This window comes from Tenrec ecaudatus, chromosome 12 (genome assembly GCF_050624435.1).
Source record: "Tenrec ecaudatus isolate mTenEca1 chromosome 12, mTenEca1.hap1, whole genome shotgun sequence".
In the NCBI taxonomy this organism is placed as follows: domain Eukaryota; kingdom Metazoa; phylum Chordata; class Mammalia; order Afrosoricida; family Tenrecidae; genus Tenrec; species Tenrec ecaudatus.
The window spans coordinates 15,336,151-15,360,697 of NC_134541.1; the positions used below are offsets into that span (position 1 = coordinate 15,336,151).

Genomic DNA, 24,547 nt, shown 5'->3' on the forward strand with positions numbered 1-24,547 from the left:
TTGAGCTCTTCCCTTCCTGACCTCACCGTGGACGCCCAGGCTGATGGGGTGCACCGCTTAGCGGAGACCCTGCTTGAAGCGATCGTCTCTGCCCCTGCGGCGTGGGGCCGGCCCTGGCTTGCCTGGGCTCTGCTTCCAGCTGTGAAACGCATACAAACCTTGGATTTTGTTTTTCTCTTCTTAGAGCAATCCGCACCCTTTGGTCTGGGCGAAGCTGAAGGGCTTTCCGTTCTGGCCTGCCAAAGCCCTGAGGGACAAAGATGGGCAGGTTGATGCCCGCTTCTTTGGACAACATGACAGGTGGGCCTCCAGAGTCAGCATCAGGCGGTTGTTTTCCCGGAAACCTTTGAACCTGTCACTGGACGGGCGGGGAGGAGGGCACGGCTGTTCCTTTGTTTCTTGTCGCGCTTCAGACTGATCGCTTGCTCAGAGCGACCCCTCCCCTGTGGGCCTCTGAGCCTCGAACTGTTCGCGGGGGTAGAAAGGCCCGCTTTTGTCCAGCAGACGCTGCCGATGGCAGTCCAGCCACGCCACCATAGGGAAATTCCGTCCCTGCTGTTCATCTCGTGGTCTGAAAGTCCTTCCCGGGCTTGTGTGGAGCCTGCGTAAGTGAGGCTCGGCCCGTGGGGGTTGGTTAAGAGGAGCCTGGCCCGCGGCCCTGTGCGTGAAGCCACCATCGGGGTGGGCTCGGTGGCCGGTGAAGGACAATTGCTCATTGCTTCTCTCGGTTGCCTTTCCGGAGGACATGGAAACCGCTGTGCAGACTGCTTTTCAAAACGATGCTGTCAGGATCGGTTCAGAAATATTTCCCCAGCGTGCCAGGAAATGCGATTGTCTGCCGGGGACTTCCCCCTGAAGCTACGAGGGAAATTACAAGTGATGCTATTTTGACAGGCGGGGGAGCCTCCCTCCCCGCCCCTCTTCCCTCCCCGCACTTACCGCACAAGGCATTATTCCAGCTCCTAGCCATTGCCCTTACCAGGGGAGCCCCGAGAACGACCGGTTGGGGAATGAGTGGCTCGTAGGATCTTGCATCTCTGAAGCAAGCTATGGACCCACCCCCCTTTCAAAGCCCCGCCGCGCTGTTTGAGAGAGCGTGTGAGTGTTGGAGGGGTGACCATTTAAAACCCAGATGCTGAAATTAGAGCCCCACAGGGAGAGACACAGTCGGGTGGGTATCCTCTTCAGCAATTCCAGGATCTGAAATCCAGCTCTCTTGGCTAATGTTTTGCTTGCTGTTTTGCAAAGCAAAGCAAGGACTCCAAAAGTCACCTGCAGACTCACTCCCTGGGCACCTGCAGCAGCCTCTCCCCAGAGGGAGGAGGAACAGGAGTTGAGTCAGGAGTTTGGTGGGAAGCACTGCACTGTACTTGGTTTGACAGATCTTTCTGAAATGCACCCATTCCCCTGGTGCACAGGTGGTGAGTGAGCCTGTGGGCCGGGGAGATTCCCTCGCTCAAAGGGCCTATACAACTCAGTGTCCTGCAGTCGATGCCGACTCCTGGTGATCCTTTAGGGCAGGGTAGACCTACTACTCCTTATGGGTATAGAAAGCCTCCCCTTTCTTCCTCGGCTCGGCTAGTTTTGAACTTGTGACCCTGCAGTTAGCAGGTCGACAAGATCCATTCTAAAGGAGGCAGTAGGAGCACGGGTCGGGCCAGGCTCTTTCAGATTACGAGGGAACTGGCAGTGGGGTGTGGAGGTGTGGGCTTAGGGGCCAGCAAGAGCAGAGCGGACAGCTGGGGGGTGTGGGGAGGGAAGGGGGAGGAGCTACAATGAGGGGCGGGGCAAGGCGTCTGTAAGCAGGCCAGCTTGCTGAATCATCTGGGCGGGGTACATGCCTAGTACTCGAAGGTCATTCTCACTCTCCAGTAGAATGAAGCGTGGAGATGCCAAGGGAACAGATGGATGAGGGAACAGATGGACGAGGATGGCAGTGCTCAGAGTCAGGGAGATGCCCCCTCCCCCATACCACTCACAGCTTGGATCCCGCTGCATGCAAAGTGGGCTTAGGTCTGTCGTTCTTAACCTGTGGGTCTCGACCCCTTTGGGGGCCAAACGACCCTTTCACAGGGGTCACCCAATTCATAACAGTAGAAAAGTGACAGTGATGAAGTAGTAATGAAAATAATTTTCTGGTTTGGGGGGTCGCCACCACACGAACTGTATGAATGGGTCCCGGCATTAGGAAGGTTGAGAATCACTGGCTTAGATGTACAGGGCTATTCAGGGGCCTGGCTCCCCCCTCAACCCCCCCAGCATGACTGCATTTTAGAGCTGTCAGAAGCGGGACTTCTCCAGTGTCTTTGTGGGAAAGCAAACAGCAGGAATTTGTTGGAGGGTGGGAGGGCAGAGAGGGAATGGGAAGCAGACCCTGAATTGAAATGTAATTTATAGAGACCCCCTTTTTAAAGTCAGAAACAGGACAGATCGAGACCAGTCATCCTGGCGAGGGCGGCCATCGGCACAAGGCCATAACGGTGTCTGAGGGGGGCGGGGGTCACAGCCACTTGGCCACTGAAATGGGAAACAGAACAAAGGAAGTCTTCGCAGGGTCCTGACAGGCGGGGGGTCAGTGCCTCTCTGTCTCCAGCAAGAGGTCCCGAGTCTGGAGGAAGGGAGGGATTGGGATGTGTACCTGACTGCAGATTAGAAAAGCTTGCAAGTTTGGGTCCCGCCCTCTGACCAAGGCAGTAAACCAGAGACCCCAGGGCCCCAGATACCACAGGACACACCCAGGCAGGTCCCTGAGGGCCAGGTTGCTCCTCCCTGGTCTGGCTGGGGGAGTGGTGGAAATCTACTTCCAAACTTCCCACTCCTTAATGGTGCGCACGAGTAGATTCAGGGCTCTGACAGTCAACAGCGTCTTCTGCCCACCTAGGGACCAGAATTCAGGCCCTGATACCAGCTTGAGGATTGTGCCACTGCTGGGGTAGTCTGTGGCAGCCCACGGGGTTTTCTGGTTCCCTCCCAGCCTCTATGGTGCCTCCTGTCTGGTGGTTTGGGGGAGGGGAGTGGGGAGTTGGGAAGGAGATTCCCCAGCGGTGAAGCAGTGCATACCAGACTTCCCGGATTGCTAGAAGTCGTTTGCCCTGGCTAGGTCACCACGGAGCCACGGGGTGAAGCCATTCTTAACAGGAGCTTCTCATGGTGGGATGGGGTCCCTTCCTTTACAGAGGGTTTGAGAGTCGCCCACGCCTGTAGAGTTTCTTCCTGGCTGCTCTGCCTAAGGCCCTGGAACTAAGGGATGCTTGAGCATGACGGCCACTGGTCCCTTTCCGGGGACTGCAAGTCTTGGTCGGAGCGGGGTGAGGGTGACCAGCAGGCAGCAGCTCGAAGCAGTGTGGGCCTGAGGAGTCTCCCTGTATGCTTTCCTTTCTTGTCTTAGTTTACAAATACATAAGAATGTAGAAAAATGTTTTATCGTTTAAGTGTCTGCAGATAGTATAAAACAAAACACACACAGCACCCATTGAATGCTTACTGCCTCCCAGGTCCTGCCCGGGTTTTTTTTTTTAAGGTGTATGAACTTGTTTCTTTACAAGACTACCCAACCTTGTGAAAGAAGGGCTCTGGTGATGCCCATCTTACTCAGATAATTGAGGAACCGAGAGGTTATACCCTGTCCCAAGGCCACACAGCCTGCAAACTGCGCAGTGGGGTGAAGAGTCTTGAGTGCAGGCTTTTAAGTGTGGTGGGGCCCGCCCTGCTGCCTCAGGGTGATGTTCTCTAGGCCCTGCATATGGGGAGGCAAATCTCATTTCCATTAAAGTACTTCCTGGGCTTGCTTTCCAGAAAATAGTGGCAGACAATTCCAGGAAGGGCACCTGAGAGCCTGGAAGGAAGCAGTCAGGCCCCGATGCAGACACCAGCGTTGGAAGTCACAATGGCAATGACTGGCTGGTGTTGCTCTGCATTGGCTTCAGGGCCTTTTTGAATGGGCCCTGGGCCCCACTCCTGACCTGATCTCGTTCTCCCCACCCCCAGTGTAAGGGGTCCTGGCCTGACCTGCCTGGCGACAGAGCTGGAGCTGAGTCTGGGTCAGGTTTCGGAACCGCTTGTCCATGCAGCCCTGGTGGGGGCGGGCTGTGCTCCCCACACCTGTCTGGCCGGGCCTTCCCTGTGTGCACCCAGCCTCGCCCACCCAGGTTTGTGCAGATGCAGGCTGACAACACACTGATGTAGAGACCTCGGTTTATTCGTAAGCAGCCGGGCTGGGTGGGAAGGGGAAGAAGGGGACTGGGGAGAGTTCTATAAAGGGTGATGGGCAATTTTGGGCCCAATTGTGGTGATGATTGGACAAGATGCGTGTGACCAATGTACACACACAATAGAGCGGGGCGGCAAATGTTTGGTTACATATGTCTTTCCCACAAAGAGAAAATTGTGCGCACGATTTATATTTGAAGCCAACCCTACTTTTTTGCCTTCCTCTGAAAGCTGGAAGGCGTGAGCAGGGCTGGGGTTCCTGAGGCCCCTTGGGGCGCAGCAAAGATGCCACTGCCCCTTCTTCAGTGGTCTGGAGTCTCTGGCCTGTGAAATCCAAAAGGGCTTCCTTGGAAACCTGCCCATCCCCTGTACTAGTTTTCTAGTTCTGCTGTAGCAGAAGTACCACAATCGGATCGCATGAGTCGAACAAACGCAAGCCTATTTTCTCACAGTTCAGGGGGCTCCAGGACCCACTTGGGAAGGCTTTCTCTCTTTGCCAGCTCTGAAGGGAGGCCCTTGTCGCCGTTCAACATCGGTGTTCCTGGGCGATGTACTTGCTTCTTGCTCTCAATCTTGCCCTGCGTCCAGGAGCGTCCCAGTGTCCAAAACCATGGTTCTCAACCTTCCGAATGCCGTGTCCCTTTCATACAGTTCCTCATGTTGTGACCCCCAAGCCATGTAATTTTTTTCGTTGCTACCTCATCACCGCAATGTTGTTACTGTTATGAATCAGGCGACCCTGTGAAAGGGTTGAGAACCGTTGGTCCAAAGGATGCACCCAGCTCCCCGTTCTTCTCAATGTGATGTGAGTCCCACGCTGGCCAAGCTTCGAACATCCCACCAGGGCCGCTAGTTGAGAAACAGTGTCTATACCCTACCCTCGGCCGTCTTAACAAAATGACATCCTCCCCAACACCAACCGACTTGCCTCACTCACACCTAGGAGTCCAGATTCACAACATATCCCAAGTGGAGGATGACTACATCTTTACATAACCAGCAACTTTTTTTTTTTAAGATGGTCACATTCACCAATAATTTATTTCCATGTTGAAATGATTTTGATTTCTCCATAGTGGATTAGCGTCTTTTGAGGACAGGCCTGCTTCTGGAATTGCAGAGAGTTAATCCTTTGATTTTTTGTCGGTCCTTTAGCAGGCTGACACATGCATGCGATGTCATGGAGAAATGCTTACCTCCAGAAAAACATTGTCCAAGTCCAGTATGTTGAGCATTTTGGCTACAATCCTGTTAATGTCATCAACTCCCCAATGTTAGTAACATAAACTCTCCCAAGGATGTCCTCTGCCCTCATATGTAGCGTTGTCCTTTGTTGGGATGATGGGAGCTGCTTGATTTCCTGAGAAGATGTTTACAACAAACCAAGAAGGACCCGTATAAAAGACAACTTTCCCCCACGTGGGCTCCCACTAAATTTCAAGCCCTTATCTGGATGTCACTGTCAGACCATGGAGAATCGTGGCCTAGCCAAGCTGACCACTTTCCTGGGGCACGATTCAGTCTTGGGACCCTTCAGTTCCTAGCTGCAACTCAGCCTGAAGCTGAGGGAATTTGACAAAGCTCCTGGGGCATCCTTGGCTCTGCTGCGCTGAAACAGTGGTACTCGAGCTTCTACCGCAGCCCCTGCCATGAAGTCGATTCCGACCCAGGGTGACCCTCCATCGATAGATTTCACTAGGATCAGGCAGCCTCTGACATCGTGAGATTCATGGGTCTGCAGAGCCTACCTGGTGTGTTGGATGGAAGGTCAAGATTGAACTGACCCAGCATGGGAGGTAGAAGGTGTGCTCTCAGAGGCAAAAAGGCAGTTTCCCACCCCTACCCCACCCCTAGTTTGACAGGTGAGGGGTTCATCCTCCCCTGTCTTCTCCATTGCCCTTGTTAGCTGCCTTGACTTGACCCCTGACACTTGGCTACCTCAAGCACAACGGAATGAATTGTTGCCCCTCCTGTGCCGTCCCCATGATGAATTGTGGCTGGAAGCCACGTAATCCCCGGAGAGTTTTCATGTGTTAGTTTCTGGAAGGATGTCCCCAGGCCTGTCGCCTGGAGTCTGGACTCTCCGCTGACAACTGGTCAGCATCCCAAGCCTCCTCTGACAGACGGGCAGATGGGAGGTGGCTGCATAGGAGGTGCCTGGCTGGGAAGTGGACTCGGGTCTCCCCAGGGAAGGTGAGCATTCCAGCACAGAATCACAAGTGCTCTGGGTCCCGCGTCATCATGTACTGATTGGACCAGAGCGCTGCTGGTTTTGTTTCGATAGTCTCCCTCCTGAGCGAGCTCACCTCTTTGGGTGAACTCTTATAAACCAGCACTTCTTTGGGGCCTGCGACTGCAGGGTGAGTCTCCCACCCCACTAAAACCCCAGTTCCAAAAGCAGCAACAGCTCGTGACAGTCTGCTCTCCACTTCCCAGCCCAGAGCCCGAGGGAGCGAGCGGGCTTGCTTTCTATTTAATGGACTTCAACGACTAGCAAGTCCATTGAGCCTTTTCAGGTTTTCACTAAGTCTTGTTGCTTATGTTTGGTCTTTATCACAGAACATATGTGTCAGATGTGGGCTAATGTAGGAACCATTCAAACTAAGTCATTGGGAAAAAAGAGGATTTAAAAAAAAGATTACATATCTCAGAAGCTCCGCAGAGATCAGGAGGCCAACTTGGGTTTTGCGTCAAGAAATAAACGACTTTAGAGTTGACTGAGACTCATGTTTTTGTTTATGTTTTACCCTTTTGCACTCCCTAGGGCCTGGGTCCCGATCAATAATTGCTACCTCATGTCTAAAGAAATCCCTTTTTCTGTAAAAAAGACGAAAAGCATCTTTAACAGTGCCATGCAGGAGATGGAGGTCTACGTGGAGAACATCCGCAGGAAGTTTGGGGTCTTTAACTACTCTCCCTTCCGGACACCCTACACGCCCAACAGCCAGTACCAGATGCTGCTCGACCCCACCAACCCCAGCGCCGGCACCGCCAAGGTGGACAAGCAAGACAAGGTCAAGCTCAGCTTCGACATGACGGCCTCCCCCAAGATCCTGATCGGCAAGCCCATACTGAGCGGGGGCACCGGCCGCAGGGTCTCCCTGTCCGACATGCCGCGCTCTCCCATGAGCACCAACTCTTCGGTGCACACGGGCTCCGACGGGGAGCAGGATGCCGAGAAGAAGACCACCTCCAGCCATTTGAGCGCCAGCGAGGAGGACTTCATGGACAAGGGCACAGGTCAGCCCCGGGCGGGGCCACGGGGGAGAAGCCACGGGAAATGTGGTGGTGGTTGGGGAGTGGTTTCCCTTGGAGCTCAAGGTGGGAGTCTGTCCCACCCAAGGGGCGGTTGTGCCTATGGCCACTGGAGGTTTGTTCTTAGCCATTGCTTAGCCAAACCTTGAATGTTCTGAACAGGATTCAAGGAGTGGATCTTCAAACCGCTGACAGCGGTGCCTGACACCGCACCTGGCTGCTCTCCAATTCCAGGCCTAGCATCCGTGTGTGTGTGTGTGTGTGTGTGTGTGTGAATGAGGTGCATGGTGAGGGTAAGGAAATACTGGTGATGGATGTGGAAAACGTCTTTTTGGTTCTCACACGCACATAACACGGTCACATGTTAAATGCGTAAAGAATCTCGCATCTATACAAAGGAAAGAGTTGGACCGGTCACTATAAGGTCCGCAGTTCAAAGCCAGTCGCTCCTCTGTGGGAAGAAGAGGCTGCCCATCTGCCCCTGTAAAGCTCAGCCGTCTTGGAAACTTCCTTCGAGTCCCCATGAGTCAGAATGGACTCTGTGGCAGTGGATGGGTGGCGTAATGGTTGAGCGCTTGGCTGTGAACCAGAAGATCGCTGGTTTGAGCCTACCAGCTCGTCCATAGGAGACAGAAGAGGCAGGCTGCCCCTGTAGCGACTTGCAGTGTTGGAAACCCTAAGGAACAACCCGGCTCTGTCCTATAGGATCACCGAATGAACCTAGATGGTGACCAGCTGTAAGGAAATGGGGTTGCTGTCCTTCGTTTTCTGACCCTTAGAGAAGCTTCCACACTGAGAAAGAGCAGGTCTGAGGAAAGAACAGCCACCCTCAGGCGGGAGAGACCGCCGAGAGAGGGGTGAGGGCTGGGGCCTGGTGAACCACGGAACTTGTGCACCGGCTCTCCTGGCAAGAGCTCCCTCTGGCCCCTGGCTGCCTGCCGTGTGGGCATGTGGACTTAGGCTTTTAGATCTTAGCATTCTTCCAGAGAAATGGGACATCCTAAATTTTTATGTAAAGCCACCCATTTATTAAATGTCAACTCGGGGTGAATGTCAGGATATTGTGCTGGGTGAATAAAACACCCCAACTAGTCGAACTAGGAGCCCCGGTGACATTGTAGGTCAAACATTGGACTGCGAGCCTTAAAGTCAGTGGTTCTAATCCACCAGCTATTCCTCGGGAGAAAGACGAGGCTCTCTGCTCCTGTAAAGATTTAGTCTCGGGACCCACAGGCGGCAGTTCTGCTCTGTTCTCTCGGTTAACTGAATTGGAATTAGGGCCGTGGGGCCTGCTGGGCAGAGCAGTGACCATGGGTGGTCCTTTGGGCTTTGAGTCCTTTATCTTTCCTGTCTCCATTTCTTTCCTTGCCAAGGGGAAGCCCCAATTCAAGGGACCCGAAGTACCGTGGGAGACTTGGTCAGATCCCCCCCACCCCCCAGGGAATCCCATCGATTTGGGTTGGGTTGTTGACTGTGTTTCAAGCCCTGCTGCCAGCTGCACGCAGGATGGAGCGGGGTGGGGCACATGGAGCTGGTGAAGCACACATGACGTGCCCTCTTTCAAAACACAGGCCTGTTCTCTAGTGCTGACTCCTGGTTCGCGGTTGGTTCAGATCCTCAGGGCTGAGTCAGTCCTAAAGCGTCCTGGGATTGACGTGGTTGATGGTGACATCGTTTCAGAAGCGTCCCTCGCCCTCCTTTGTTTTCTCAAAGCTCCCTTGTTTTTCATCTTGTCAGGTGGGCTCCCTTTTAACCAACCTGACAAGCCTGTTAGGCAGCCACACGGGCTCCTTGCTGAGCTCAGCCTGGCAGCTCCCCGTGGGAGGGTGCTGTTTTATGATGCTGGGCGGCTGCGCCACTCACCTGCCTGCGTTCCTCACCGTGCTTTTTGCCACGTGCAGCCAGCTCTTTATTACCTACTGAAATATTAAACCTGCAACGGAATGTACATGAGATTCATGTAAGTAGGGAGAGAAAACAGGTCCCTGAACCACTGTTCTTTCCCTGTGCAACCTATCAGAAAGCACTGCTGTACAGGAATCTGAGGACATGACGAATGGATTTAATTCAGCCTCGCTCGTCCCCAGGAGTCGTTGGAAAGGGAGAAGTAGACATGCCATCAGCATGCTCTCGCCATTTTTGACGGCTTTTTATACAATAGGCTAGTGGATCCGCGAAATTGTAAAGACCCCTTTTTCCCAAAATAGAATCATCTCCTTGAAAGGATGTATTGGGGTCACTGTGCTGCCCGTGAGGTAGAGCGCCGGGGAGCACAGAAGGAGGAGAGCGGAGTCGCACAGTCAGGTGACTCGTTCCTCTTCCTGTAAGGGGCCGGATAGTGAGTGTTTTTTCAGTTTTGCGGTTCTGTCTGCTCAGCTGGAGGCGCTTGGTGGTGTTTTGACAACTCGTTGGGCCGCTAACCTCAAGGTCAGCTGTTTGAAACCGCCTTTGGAGACAGGCAGGGCTTTCTCCTGTGAAGAGCTGTCATCTCGGACACCCATAGGGCAAGTTCTGCCCTCCCCTTGGTGGTCTCGGCGGGTGGGCATCAGCTCGATGGCAGTGAGTTTGGTCTCTTCCACTCTTCCTTGCTGTCTCTCTAGCTCAGAAGCAGCTAGGCCACTCTGTGCGCAGCTTTGTTACAATAAAACTTTGTTGATGGACACGGAAAGGTGAATTTCATGAACTTCAGTTCTTCCTTTGATTTGATAAACAACATTCTCCCCCCTCCACCATTTAAAAATGTTAAGAACCAGTCTTGCAGGTAAAAGAAACGTCCTAGTCAGCCTCCCCATTTGACAGAAGACAGGTGCCGTCCCCGCAGAGACCTCTGAGAAACACTAAGGTTCCAGTGTGTCTTTAAGGCCCACTGGCCTACTGGCCTTTCACCGCACCGTTCTGCCCCCTGCTGGCCCACAGTGGGGAGACAGCCTGGACAGTGACTGCAGAAGACGTGCTATTTGCATAAAGATGAGTCAGGGCTAAGACCAGGAGCCTTCAAGGAGCTCTGTGGAAAAATTCCATTCGCTTTTCATCCCATGTGCCCATGAACTAGAGATACGGCTAGCGTCCCCAGTCATGTAGAACAGAGTCCCTCCTGATGGAAAAGCCACGTATGTAGTGAACATTTTGGAAGCAGCAACATAAAGCAACAAGTCAAAATCCGCTGGCGCCTGTGCAGCTCAAACTTTCATGAGTGTTTAGAAACCTTGCTTTTCTTAGGGGCCCAAGGAGCTCAGAGTTATGTATCTGTAAATCTTTAAAACTGGACTGAGTTTTCCAGTAAGCGCTTGGCTTGGGCCTGAGCCTTTCAATCAACGTGCCCTTGGAATCCTGCCGCCTTAATGGCCAAAGTGCTTTTTAGTCTCCGTGATTTTTCGTGGCCTCTTCCCCCACCACCTCCCCACCCCCGCCTGGAATGATGCTTCAGCCGATATTTCCTTGTGGGGAATCCTGATTTAAGTCCTTAATGTGCATTAACTCAGAATTCCACGTCCCTGTGAGTTAATGGTCCTGTGACCTTGTATCTGCATTAGGACTTTACGGTTCAGGGAAAAAACAGAAACTCTTCTGTTATACTCCCCTTGTGGCTGTGACGGGGACACCTACTAGTCATCAAACAGTTGCTGGCTGCGGAAAACTAAAGTCACAGGACACTCGCACACACACACACGCACACACAAGCATGGTTAACCCATAGACAGCCGTTTCAGCATTTGTTCCCGTTTGGCTTATACATTGTACTGTTCAGTTGGAACCCCTGCTTGGAGGCAGCAGGCAGTTAGGGAACGATTGAACTGGGGCAAGTGTGCCAGTCGGGATTGGGGTGAACTACAGTGTGAGGGTGCACGTGAGCGCACTGTGTGGGTACCCTCGGATACTTGTCCCTCATCATTCCTGTTAGAAGATGCCCTGTGACAGGTGTTGAGCCACTAACCACAAGGTCAGTGGTTCATTCCACCAGTGGCTAATGAGAAAACAGAGACTGACTGTTCCTGAAACGATGTAACCTCAGAAGCCCTGTTCAGGCTGTCAGGAGTCAGACTCAAGGCGCCTGGGGGCCATAATGGGTACCTGGTTGGACTGTCCACCCCAGGGCCAGCAGTTAGGAACCACCAACCCCTCTGCTCAAGAGAGATGAAGCTTTCTACTCTTGTCAAGAGTCAACACTCTTGGAAGCCCACAGGGTCTGTTGTATGGACTTGATTACAGCGAGGTTTTTTATAATGAATCCAATCCAACTCGTCGACACAGTGAGTTCTGGGGGCTTTCAGTGGTTGTTAGGGAGCCCTGGTGGTGCAGTCGTTACGCACTTGGCTTTGAGCCACAGAGTCGGTGGTTCCGGCCCCCTGGCGGCTTCCTAGAGATCCCTGCGTTAACCCCGAGGGGCATTTTACTCTGTCTTGTGAGAGCGAATGGACTCTGACCGCAGGTTGTTTGTCTGTTTGTTTGGTTGTTCGGTTCCAGGGAGTCATTTCAGACTCATCGCAAACGCCATGCACAACAGAATGAAACCACGGCCAGGTGTACGCACACACACACGCTGCCCTCGCCGTGGCTGCTCGGTTTGGGTTCCTTGGTGCAACCAGCACGTCCATGGCTCTTGTCCAGGGTCTTCCTCTTTTCTGCTGACCCTCCACGGTCCCAGACGCTACCCTTCCCCAGGTACGGGTCTGTCTTGGTAATGCGCGAAATGTGGGCTGCCTGCTGTACTGAAAAGCCCTCGTGCTCCACCACTCCCTGGAAGTTGGTGGTTTGAGTCCCCTGGAGGGACCTTGGAAAAAAGGCCGGGTGACTTCCTCCGAAAAAAGTCAGTAATTGACATGCTGACACGCACAGCGCGAGTCCAGCCCCTGGAGGATGGTGTAGGGCTGGTTTATTTTGTATTTCCTTACCCCAAAACAACTCACTGTCATTAAGCTGACTCCACCTCTGGGTGACCCTGCCCTATGGGGTTTTTGAGATCGTAACTGTCTGTGTGAGTACTGGGCCTCATCTTTCTTATGTGGAGTGGCTGTTGGTTTCGAACCACTAACCTTGTGGTTAGCAACCCAGTGCGTCACCACTAGGCCACCAAGTGTTCCTATTGTTACTTATATGTAAGATGATTCTTTCCTGAAGGGCGTGGTCCTGTGCATTGCAGGCTGTTTGCAGCATCTCCTGCATGGATACACTGGGTGCCAGCAGCGTCCTACCTCTGTCGTAACTATCAAAAAACGCAACAACCCCCCTCCCCCAAACTCATCATTCAGCTAATTCCAATTTGTTGGGATGGATGGGACAAGGTAGAATGGGTGCCTAGCATCTTCAAGACTGTAAATCTTCATAGGAACCGATTGCGTCATCTTCCTTCTTTAGCACTACTGGATTTGAACCGCTGATCTTGTGGTGACAGCCCTACTGCGTCAGCCAAATGTGCCGCGGCAGTCAGGCTCACCACCTGTTGAGAACCACGGGATTGGATGATGGATCCAAAGCGCTAGCATTTCGTTTCACTAAGGTTAATGCCATGGGAAGGGCATGCAACCTTTTCAGAGTATGCGGTTCTGTTTCACCCCTGCTGGTTCTTCCAGGGAGGAAAGTGGGCCCAGTGTTGCCAGCCTTCTGATTCTGCAAGAGAAATCTCAAGTCTAGACTCCTGTAAGTGGGGACAACTCTAATGGTTATATATTAGCTCAAAAATGAGAAACAGACAATTTGCCACCACAAACACCCTATGCTGCGTAGATGCATGTGTGAGCTGGGTGGTTTGTGGATCACCCATGGGTGGCAGTGGATATAGACGGATTAGAACTTGTGAAAAAACTTGACCGCCTCGTGTCGGGAAGCCAGGAGCCTTGGAGGTGCCGAGGGATATTGACAGCAGTTCAAGCCCACCAGCGAGGTGATCATATTAACATAATAGTGAGAATAGCAATACTAGGAACCCTTGTGGTGACATAGGATCATACGAAGTTTTCATTTCTTCTCAGTATGTACAGAAGAAGGTTTGCAGCAATAGTATTTGTGTTTGAGTTTTAAAAAGCAACAATATAACAGCTTGAGGTCAGTGTATGCACTTGACTTGTTCATAGTTGTAGGAGCCGTCCATGAGCAGGGCGGAACTGAGGGTGGTAGGTGAGTGACTGGATTTCGAAAAGCAATTCTTGGAGAGGAAAATTTGACATCATTGAAATAATACACAGGAAATTTGATACATTGATTTTTTTAAAATTTATGTGCAAGTACTTTTACATAGCCAACCAGGTACCATTTCAACAATCTCTTCAGCAGTTCAGTGACTCTTCAGTCCCACCCTTCTAATCCACATTATCCCACAACTTTCCCCTCAAACTCCCAGAGCCTTAATCTTCCCATTCCAAACTTTTGAGGCGCTGCTATGTCTATTTGATCACACACAGGTAAATTCGTTCAACGAGCACAAATGCTCCGGTAGATATGTTTTACTAATTAAAATAAGCTGGTTTGGGTTCAAAGAAGGCTTTGGGAAATAGCTTTGGTTTACGGTTTCCATTTTAAAGATGATCTCATGGTGAGCAAAAGCCACAGACAGGGAACAACTAGGGAATTAAAATCAACAGCAAGGATGTAGAGATGCTGGGGTGTTCGAGCCACAGCAGTGTAGCTGAGGAGTTACTAAGGCAGAAGAAGGGCTAGCGTGATGGTGGGGCAGGAGGAAGGAAACAGGAAAGATCTTGGAAGCAAAGCTATGGCTAGAGTTATACGTGTAGGTGTGTACATATGCTAATACATTCACTCATAAAAATAGAGGTATTGTCCCATGTACATATATTTATATGGCAATACACTGAGGTGTCAATAGACTTTGGGCCTCTGCACATGCCCTCCCACAATGCAAGAACACTTTGTTCTTACAACCTGACATTGTGTGATACTCAACTTCCCGGCATGATCACTGAAGACAGCGTGGGTGCATAAAAAATAGAGTGTCTGGGGTCTTAATGGCTTGATGTTAAACAAGTGGCCATCTAGCAGAGAAGCAGTAAACCCACATGGAAGAAGCATAGCAGTCTGCTATGATGGGGTGTCCACAGCATCAGGAAACGGGTATCAGAAGACCCAAAATAAACTTAACAAGAGACCCGAAGCCCATCTGTTGACAATGGGACATCCGCTCACAGAGGAGTCACGGAAGGAATGAGTCAATCAGGGTGCAGTAAAGCACCGATGAAACACACAATAGTCCTGATTCCTTCAAGTTTCCGCAATCCCCATTTTCATGACCCCAGTCCTGCCTTTCACTGGGGACTAGACCGGAGCATGTGCACAGGTACACATAAGATATAAGACCTCACAACACACAAAGTCCATGAACAGGAATGGGAGTAGCGATACCAGGAGGACAGGGCCAAAGTGGGGAGAGGACGGGAGGAAGGGGGAACCGATTGTGATGATCCATACATAACTGCGCCCCCCTCCCATCCCCACCCCCAGGGGGGATGAACAACAGAAACCGTGGGGGAAGGTAGGTAGTGGTTGGTGTAAGATATGAAAATAATTTATAATTTATCAAGGGGCCTTGAGGGTGGGGTGGGAGGTAATGGGGAGGGGAAAAGAGGAGCTGATACCAAGGGCTCAGTGAGAAAGTAAATGTCTAGAAAACAATGATGGCAACATCTGTACAAATATGCTTGAAACAATTGTTGCGTGGATTGTTACAAAAGCTGTAAGAGCTCTCAATAAAATGTTCAATAAAAAAAGAAACGATTACCTCAGGGCCATTCTATTGGAGATTTCCCCAGCCTCTAGGACTCCAAGAAGTCTCCATTCTATTGAGATTTTGATTCTCTGTTTTATACTAACCCAACCCACCCCTGCCCTCAACCTTTGGATTGTAGTGTTGAGGCTGGACGAATTTTCGAGGCGCGTTGGTTGCCTGTAAGTTGACTGTCAGTAGAAACCTAGGCTCCAGGGAAGCCTCCAGAGGACAAACTCGGAAAAGGCACCAGGGATTTATTCTTGGAAGCAAGAGGAAGGGGAATCCTCGCTTCAAATATGGCAGGTTGTCCGCAGTTATAGGGAAGCTGGGGGAGTTCTGAATGGTTCAAAATGTTAAAGACTGCCTGATTTCTTCTTGCTAATTAAAGTAGAACGTGAGCAGTTTTGGGAGAGTGTTTGGAAAGTTCCGCCAGGCATCGGGGTGTCATGATTTTGAAAGCGCTCCCCCTCCTGACAGGAAGCCGTGACTTCTGAACACAGGGCTTCGAGATAAGCCCGGGTCAGCAGGAGAAACCACGGGTGTGAGTGGACCTTCGGGTGTGAGAAGCCTCACCAGCACCCGAGGATCCCCAGGTGTGCAGTCACCCAGGGCCTTTGGGAGAGGTGATGGGTGTGCTTTCAGTCTCTCCCACCGGAGGCCGCTGGGAGTGAGTTGTGAGCCACTGGGCTGAAGCTGGGGGGGGGGGGGGGGCTTTGGCCTGATGGGCTGGATCTCTTTTCTTCATGGAGATAATCTCTCTGTGTGTGGATGTACTACGTCCTTGTATGTGCCTGACTTTTCCTATTGTAACTTAAATGAAAGTCATGCCAACCCACAATGAGCCGTGTTTATATACAGCGTGCAGCTCGGTGGCGCATTTGCGCAGCCACCTCCTTTGTCTGAGTCCCAGGCACTTGGATCGCCCAGCAGGCTGGCACGCGTGTCTGGGCGGCCCCCTGCCAGGCCAGAGTAACCGCTACCCAGCACAGAGCCATCATACTTCACTAGAGGCTTGTGAAGTTGGCATTCCTCCTCCGTTTGCATCTTTCCTTGGTAACAAAGACATCTTGCACTTGTTTCCAAAGATCTCCCCCCACTCCCACCCCAAAAAATGTAGTAAAAATAGAAAGACAACATGATCTATAACTGCATTTCTTTGGTCGTCGTTAGGCGTCGTCAAGTTGTGGCAGTAGAACCGACACTGTCATTGGTGTGGAAGCCAAGAGCCAGGGTGCCCACCTGCAGTCTGAGTGGGTTCCGACTGCCAGCCTCTCGGGTACCAGGTGTGTGTTTAACGGAGCCTCCTGGGTTCTTGGTATACTTCTGACGCCCAAACCTACTGCCTTTCACTAGAGAGGGAAAAAAAAATGAGGCTTTGTTCCAGTAAAGCCTCACAGTCTCAGGAAACCCGCAGGAGTATTTCTTCCCTGCCTTATAGGGCCACTGGGAGTTGGCAATGAACTTGGCCAGTGCATTGAGTAGGTGTGCGTCCTCGTGACCCCGCGGTACCCACAGAGTGTCTGAAGCTAAATCTGTGCAGCAGCTTCACATACCTGACCAGCCTATCGTTTAACCCGCTGTACCACCAGGGCTCCGAAAACCAAACCAAGCTCACAGCGACAAACACACACAGTGACACACAACCCCCCCCCCAACCATAAAATAGAAAAGGTTCTGCCTACACTCACTCTAGTTTTTCCTGAAAGTGTACCACTATTAAGTTTATACAATAATGATTTTAGAAAACAATAGATCCCTATCTACTCAAATATGTTTGCGTTTTAGGAAACAAGGGGGCCATCCCGGACACGGTTCTACTGTACTGGTTCTACTTTCCTGCTCGGAGGAGCCTGGCATGTACACAAGAAGTCATTTAGGCAGCCGCCCCTTAATTGAGCTGTATAAGCCGTCTCTTAGCTCTGGCTATTATGGATCCTATTGTAGTGAAATGCTCTTTTTCTGCTTTTGAGACTTGCCCTCTCAGGCAGGGAAGGGAGACTCACTTGACCCGGTTCTATGTGCGACAGCATCTTTGGGTTTTTGGTTCTCATCCTTCTCCGACCACTTAGGGTTGGGCCTCCTTGTTAACACGTCCACCGAGTCTCTAGCCGGGCTCTAGAGGCATGAGAAGGCATTCCTGCCTGCTTGCCTTGCTGGATGGCTTCTTTAAGAGACTGTTCATAATAATAAAAAGAAATCTCCGCGTTTAATCTCCATGCGAAATACATTACAGGAATGTTTGGACTTCCTGCACATTCCTTGGGGACTGGGCACAGGGATGAATGGATTTTTTTTTTTTTTGATGAATGGATTTTTAAGAAGGTGCACACTAACAATTTCTTTCGCTATCGAAATGCCCTTGTCTTCATGCTCGCCTCTTGGTTTAGGAAGCAATTCAATTCTACTGGTTTCCGTTTTCAAAAATTCGCCGCCGCTGAGTCGTTTCCAACTCGCAGTGGCCTTGTAGGACAGGGTGGGGCCGTCCCGTGGGTTTCTGAGATTTTCACCTTTTAGAGGAGCTTTGGCCGTCTCACCTTGCTCCTCTCCGAAACCAAACTCACTGCCATCGAGAGGATGCCGACTCTCCATGGACCCGAGCGGACCGGGTAGGACTGTCCGGGGGTTCTGAGACTCACTTTTTGGGGGAGTAGAAAGGACTCGTCTTAGCCCCACAGAATACCTGGTGGTTTCCAGATCGCCTCTGCCTGTCTGTCTGTCTGTCTGTCTGATCCAGGGGCTTCCTCACCTTTGGCCCTCACCGCACATGATGTATGTCCTCTCTGGTAACTCTTGCTAGCATGTCCGAAGCATGCGACTCGGACTTAGGATGTTTTCTTCAGCCCCTTTTTTGGAAAGTAGATCACCAGGCCTTTCTTCCTAGACCAGTAGTTCTCACCTCTGTCATGCCGGGACCCTTTCACACAGTTCCTCATGTGGTGACCCCCAACCATAAACTTATTTCCGTTGCTACTTCATCACCGTAATTTTGCTGCCGTTTTGAATCGTCATGTAAATATCTGATAGGCAGGATGTATTTGCATTGACACAAAGTGAACATCCAGAAAGCCTAGTGATGAATCACAAAAAACAACATGTAATTCTATATTGTGAAAACCTTATTTCTAATGACAAATAACCGAAATTTTGCCTTGAGGCATGGTACAGCATGGGTAACAGTCTTAATGTAACAGCAGTAAAAGACATTGCTACATTTCGCGACAGTATGCGTAAAAAGCCTTCAGCAGTGCGAAGGTTGAGATAGTTTCTAAACCAGATCAGCCAGTCTGCACGTGGGTGGACCCTCCTAGAGACGGAGAGAGGAGTGATGTCGCAGTTCCTAAGACCATCGAAGATAGGTGTTTTCCAATGGTCTAAGGCTACCCCTGTGAAAGGGTTGTTTGAATCCCCCCCCGGGGGTCGTGACCCACAGGTTGAGAACTGCCTTACTAGGAAGCTCCACTGAAACCTGTCTCTCCCCCTCCCCCCCCCCCCCCGTGCGGGAGGCTCCTGGTATTTCGGTGGCGTGGCTTCCAGGATGGCAGCAACATGCAGGCCACGTCACCTCGGTGGAGGAACCGTCACAGCCAAACTGAGAGTCTGTTCTGTCCCGGTGCTTAACCACGACTGCATTCTACTTTAGTAGATCATCCTAGTTCTTCTTAACCAAAAAATCCCCCTATTTTATTGAGCACTTGCTGAAAACCAGTTGGCATGGATTATCTGATCTCATCCCGTCTCTCCTGATTTGCAGATGAGGAAGAGGGATTCCTGAGTAATACCCGTATCATTTCCATGTTTAGCTTTTCTTCACTTCATTCCTGTTGGGACTCTGGGTCAGAGACATGCGAGGGGCCCTCTGTGCATTGTAGGTGGTGGGCAGCATCTCTGGGGTCTACCCACTGGATGTTGGTGGCACCAGTTGTGACGATCGGAAATGCCTCCAGGGATTGCTGAATGTGCCCCAGTGTCCCTGATTTACAGCTACTGTTTAGATGAGGGACTCAGTTCTAGAGGCTATTGGAAAACACCACTCTCTGAGCAAACGATAGCAGAGTAGTCAATCGATGCCAGGCACTGTGTGTTGATTGCCTGATTTATTCATTAAGGCCTCCAAACAACCTGTGGAATTAGATACTGCTTTTAGCTCTTTCTGTGGCGGTCTTGCTGCATGTCCCCCTGGTGGCTTGCATGATCCTGTGCTGCGGGCATTTCTGTTCCACTAGTCTTTCAAATACCAGCAGGGTTCCCCATGGTGGACAGGGTTTAAGAGGGCTTTCAGAATAGGAGGCGCGATCCAAAACTAAAACAGATAAAAGGCTAATGACAACCTTACAAATAGCAGCGGAGCATTGTCTGATAGGTTGCTGACGAGCTGCTCTGACTGAAAGGTAACAATGTCTGAGGAAAAGCTACCTCCTCAATGTAAAGTCGACCCGGATGGAGCGAAGCTTCCAGGAGCTTCACTTCCCGGTGTACCGGACTCAAAATGAGCAGAAACAGCCGCATCCATGAACAATTGTCATGTGGAATATACAAAGTATGAATCTAGAGAAATTGGACGTGGCCGAGAAGGTAAAGGAGTGATGAAGATCGACAACTCTAGGCTTGGTTGCTCTGAAATCGACTGCGATTGATTGACCTTTTCAGTTGGGGAATCATATCAAGTAGACCCACTTGAAGGAAATATTGAAGAGGAATGGGATCAATTATTGTTAGAATATGACAAGAAAGTGTTGCATTACCAACCAGGTAGTACAACTGTCAGTCAGATTTACACACGAACTGCTAATGCCAGAGATGAAGACACTCAAGGTCCTCAACAACTTCTGCAGGCTGAAAGGCATCGCAGATCCATAGATACCACGTGGTGACTGGAATCAGAAAGAAGATGTATAGCTGGCAAACATGGCCTTGGTGACAGAAACCCTTCTGGAGTTTGAATGATGGAATCTTGTGAGAACTTCCTCATTGCAAACCCTTTATTCAGCAACATAATGGTGACTGTACACGTGGAATCAGATCGACCACACCTGTGGAAAGAGGCTCTGGAGAGGCCCAGGGCCATCACTGGAGCCAGCTGTGGAAGGGAGCGTCGTTTGCTTGTATGTGGACACTGAAGAAAAACACGCCCACCAGAGCCACAATACAAGCTTAGTGCGCCCTCCCTGCATTTAAAGATCACGCCCAAAGGAGACTTGATGCTTTGTATGCTCATGAGCGAACACCAGACGGGTTGTGGGACATCAAAGGAACTGTATAGACGAAGAAAGGAACAGGTCGTTAAGGAGGGAGCAAGCAAAGAAAGACTGAAATGGATGTCAGAGGAGACTTGCTTTAGACCGTTGAATCGCTTAGAGTGGAAGAAATGATGGAAAACTACTGAGCATATGTGTATTTCAAGGGTGGCTGGAGGGAAGAGAGTCAAATGTTAGAATGTGCAGAGACCTGGCGTTAGACACCAGGAAGGAAGAATACAGTCATCATTTCACACGTGGAAAGAAGACCTGAAGAAAGAGTCAGACGGGGGAGCTCTTCTATTGAAGGAGTCTGCAGGTGGAACAGTGAGTCCTGCAGGAAATCTCACTGTGTCAAAAGGAATTGATGCTATCATGGTACCGCTGACATCTTGTTTGCTAATTTCTTCATTGTCTTCAATCACTAATATGACTCTCTTCCAATTGGCCAGGTGGCTGTTTTCCAGCTCTCAGGGACAGGTCTTGGAGCACTCTGAGTGTTGTATCCACTGGTTGGCACCTCTCACGTTGTATTCTGATAGTTGCTGGAGACTTGCTTTGGCCCAATGCCTTTGCTGCTACTTGGACTAATTCCTTCCTTACCATTGGCTCTTGAGTGTATGCTTTCCCCTAAAATGGTGCAGGGCCTCGGCCCAGGGTTACACAGCAAAGGTGCAATAGCTTTGGGATTTGAGCCCAAGGTGCCTGCCTCTCAAGTCCATACTTGAATCTAGGTTTCTCTCTGTTTAGACTTACTTTAAGAACCACCCCCCAAACAAACAAACAAACAAACAAACAAATCCACGCCATTGAGCCAATTAAAACTCTAAGCAACCCTGTAGGACAGAATGGAGCTTCCCTGTAATGTTCCCAAGGCTGTGATTTCTGCGCAAGCAGATCGCTTCCGCGTGCTCCCACGGGAGTGGCCAGTGAGTTCAAACTTGCCACCTTTCCCCTTAGCCGCCAAGGGCTAAGGCACCGCACCACCAGGGTCCTAGGGGTCTGCCAACACATTCGCACAACCTTGGTCACTCAGAGCATTAGAAAAGTATTCTCTCAGGGTGCTGGATCCTGGACAAGGTGTGTGGGGGGTGGTTGGTTGGTTCTGTGTCACTGCTCACCAGTAGGGTGGGTGGTTGCCTGCAGTCTCCGTTTGTAGACGCTTCCCATGAACCTTTGCGTCCATCACTGCCAGACTGGTTTCCCAGTGTGTGTCTGTCCAATTCCTCTGGTCTCACAGGACACCAGTCATACTGACTTCGGACCCATCCGGATTCAGTGTGACTCATGCTAACTGTATTACGTCTGTCAAGACCCCCTTTCTTTTTACTTTTTATTAGACTTTATGCACATGTCTTGCAGTTCACTGATCCAGCCATGTCAAGAAGCTCTGTACGATTGTCACCGTAGTTAAATCTAGATCATATTCTTCTTCCTTGCAGCCCTAGTTAATCGTGCAGTTATTTTTTTTCCTCATTGTGGCACAAATATACTCAACAGCATATTCCCCATTTACCCAACTTCTTGTATGATTCAGTGACATGGATTAGACTCTTCTTGTGCAACCATCATTGATATCCTTTTCCAAATTCTATCACCATGACATAAACTCAATGTCCCCTTTTTCCCCTTCACCCCTGGGAACCCTTGGTCAAGGTGGAGGGGTCGGGGGTGGGAGGTGGTGTGTGTGTGTGTGTGTGTGTGTGTGTGTGTGTGTGTGTCAGTCAGCCGAGGAGGAAGGAGTTGACCGGAAAGCCTGGTTGGTGAAGCTGAGCTGGGGGAGGCAAATGGGAGGATACAGAGGGTCTTAGAAGGCCCTCCTGGGCTCATGCGAACGGACATCCTATGGAAAAAAATCCGTGGTGTCACAGGGGCACACCTGTTGATGAGCGGCCGAGCACGTTCACCTGTGTTCCCCGGGCTCCCCCTGCCTCCCGAGGCCGTGTGTAGACGAGTTCTAAGAGGTTTGGAAACGCCCCGGGCACAGGTGTGCTCCGAGGGAGCAGAGGCAGCTCACCAACTTCCCCCTCGCTCCATCTGCTGCCCCTTTGCCTTCGGCTCAGCTGCGAGAACAAGAAGCGAATGGGCCTTTGAAATGGGAACCCAGCGCTTTCCCAAGGGGTCAAGTTGGTTCCAGGCAGGTGCAGGGCCCTGGGTGTGAGCCAGGGCCTGTGTCTTTGCACAAACGGATGAGATGCCATTGGTTAGCCTGGCTCCCAGTCTGGGCATCTGGACGTGGCGGCGGCTGGTGGAATTGCTATTTGAGAGTTTACACCATGAAAGGGCCAAACCAATTTCGGAGGCAGCTTAGCTGATTTGTCTTAGGGCTTGTGTTGACTAGACGGGCCCGGGCGGTCGTCTCCTCTGTGGCTTTAACGGTTTAAGGTTGGATTAAAGCCCTTTGCTGAAAATAATTGGTTAGCCTTTCCTTCTTTCCCCCCTTCTTATGGGGCTCTGTTGGCCTTGTGGAAACCTAGTACAATTTCCCAACTTCTCCCTTCTCCCCTTAGCCCACACTTAACATTTCTTTTGTTTGTCTGTCTTTTAACAATGACTTCTTTTTTTCAGCTTCTCCGGCCTCTACCAAGACGGGCCAAGCAGGGAGTTTATCTGGCAGCCCGAGGCCCTTCTCAGCCCAAGCGGCAGCGCCAGTCACAACGAAAACGGAGAAAACGCCCACCACGTCCACCACCGGCAGCATCCTGAACCTGAACCTGGGTCAGTTGGAATCTTTGCAAATCCCTCTCTGCGGTAACTTTCGGGTACTTGGGGCGTTGTGATGGTCCCTCTCTTCAGGTGCGGTTATCGATCTTTAGCTCGTGGAGCCGGACGCGCAGTCAGGTGGGACTAGAAGTCAGGTGGGACTTTGAAGGGGCTGGATGTGTTTGGAGGGCGGAGCCGACAGTATTGCTTTAGCGACTGGGTGGGTTGTTGTGGGCGAGGGGTGTCAGTTTGAGAACCTACAGGATTGCCGTGTGGGAGACCCACGTGGAGAGGTCCGGTGAGTGGCAGGAGGTTTCTGCTTGTCCTGGGGGGGGACGGGGACCAGGCCCACCAGGCCCACCAAGCGCCAATGTTTGGCCTCTCTCCAGGATGCCCAGATGGGAAATGCCACCAGCAGGGCCGCACTGGGACTCTTGACTCCTCGGGCCTCCCGTGTGTGATGGCTGATCGTCCCCCAAGAGGCGGCAGTAGGCAGGACAAGGGAGGGTCCGGACGTTGCCGAAGCGCCTGCTTTTTCAAAGTTGGTGCTTAGTCATTGAAAAGCAGACCCAAACAGAGTCTTACTTGGGCAAATAGAACTTAAAACACAAGCGAGAGAAACACCAAAATCCAGGCCATGGGATGTGAGTTGGTCACTCAGGAGTCTGAGTGAAGGACTCGGGGTCGGGATGAGTGTCTGCGAGGAGGCCCGGTCGTGGCCTGCACACTGGCTGCCCAGGACCCTGCCTGGGTGGAGGGTCGCCTCTCCCGCGGGTTGGGTTGGGTTGGGTTGGGGGTGCGTCCGCCTTGGTGCCGGGTATTTGCTCACGCTCTGCAGCCCTGTGGTCGTCAATACGTAAGTCATCCGTACGGATGCGTCTGTGAGAGGTGAGAAGACCGGATTCTTGTCTTCCTCGAGCCTCCTGCCTGCGCTCCCTGGGAATCTGGGGTGTTTACTTGGATTGAACAAACCCCGCACTTCAGCCGTGCCCCAGGTAACAAAACAGGCAGTGGAAGATGGCCACAGCACCGTGGGAAGCCGTCACACCTGGGGCCCGGGGTCTGGCTGGCTCATTGCTTCCATGCAGAGCACACGGCCACGAGGCGGGGAGAGCCTGGCTGGGTCTTCCATGACAGAGAGCACCTGCCGGGGCCGCTTGCAGGAGCCCCGATGCATAGTGGTTATGTGTTGGGCGGTTAACCCCTAAGGTCAGCTGTTCGAAGCCACCAGCTAGCTCCAAGTGTGCACGAGCCCTGTACTGCTGGAAAGAGTTAGAGCCTGGGAAGCACACAGGGGCAGTGCGACCTTCCCCTGAATTCACCAGACGGCAGTGAGTTTGGGTGTTTTTGGTTTGGGCCCCTCACTACCTGATAGCATTCTCTTCAGTGGGGGGTGGGGTGGGGTGCGATTTTGTGAACCCGCGCAGCC

At 51.5% G+C, this 24,547-nt stretch overlaps 1 protein-coding gene across 17 annotated transcripts in view; it reads left to right on the forward strand.

The window, feature by feature from the left end:
- Positions 1-24,547, forward strand: part of ZMYND8 (zinc finger MYND-type containing 8) — a 112,692-nt gene that overhangs the window by 61,103 nt on the left and 27,042 nt on the right. For all 17 annotated transcript variants that reach the window (XM_075528642.1, XM_075528655.1, XM_075528648.1 and 14 more), the window contains 3 exons: positions 185-300; positions 6,974-7,449; positions 22,984-23,133. In XM_075528642.1, the coding sequence (XP_075384757.1) occupies positions 185-300; positions 6,974-7,449; positions 22,984-23,133 (742 nt within the window). The remainder of the gene's footprint in view (positions 1-184; positions 301-6,973; positions 7,450-22,983; positions 23,134-24,547) is intronic.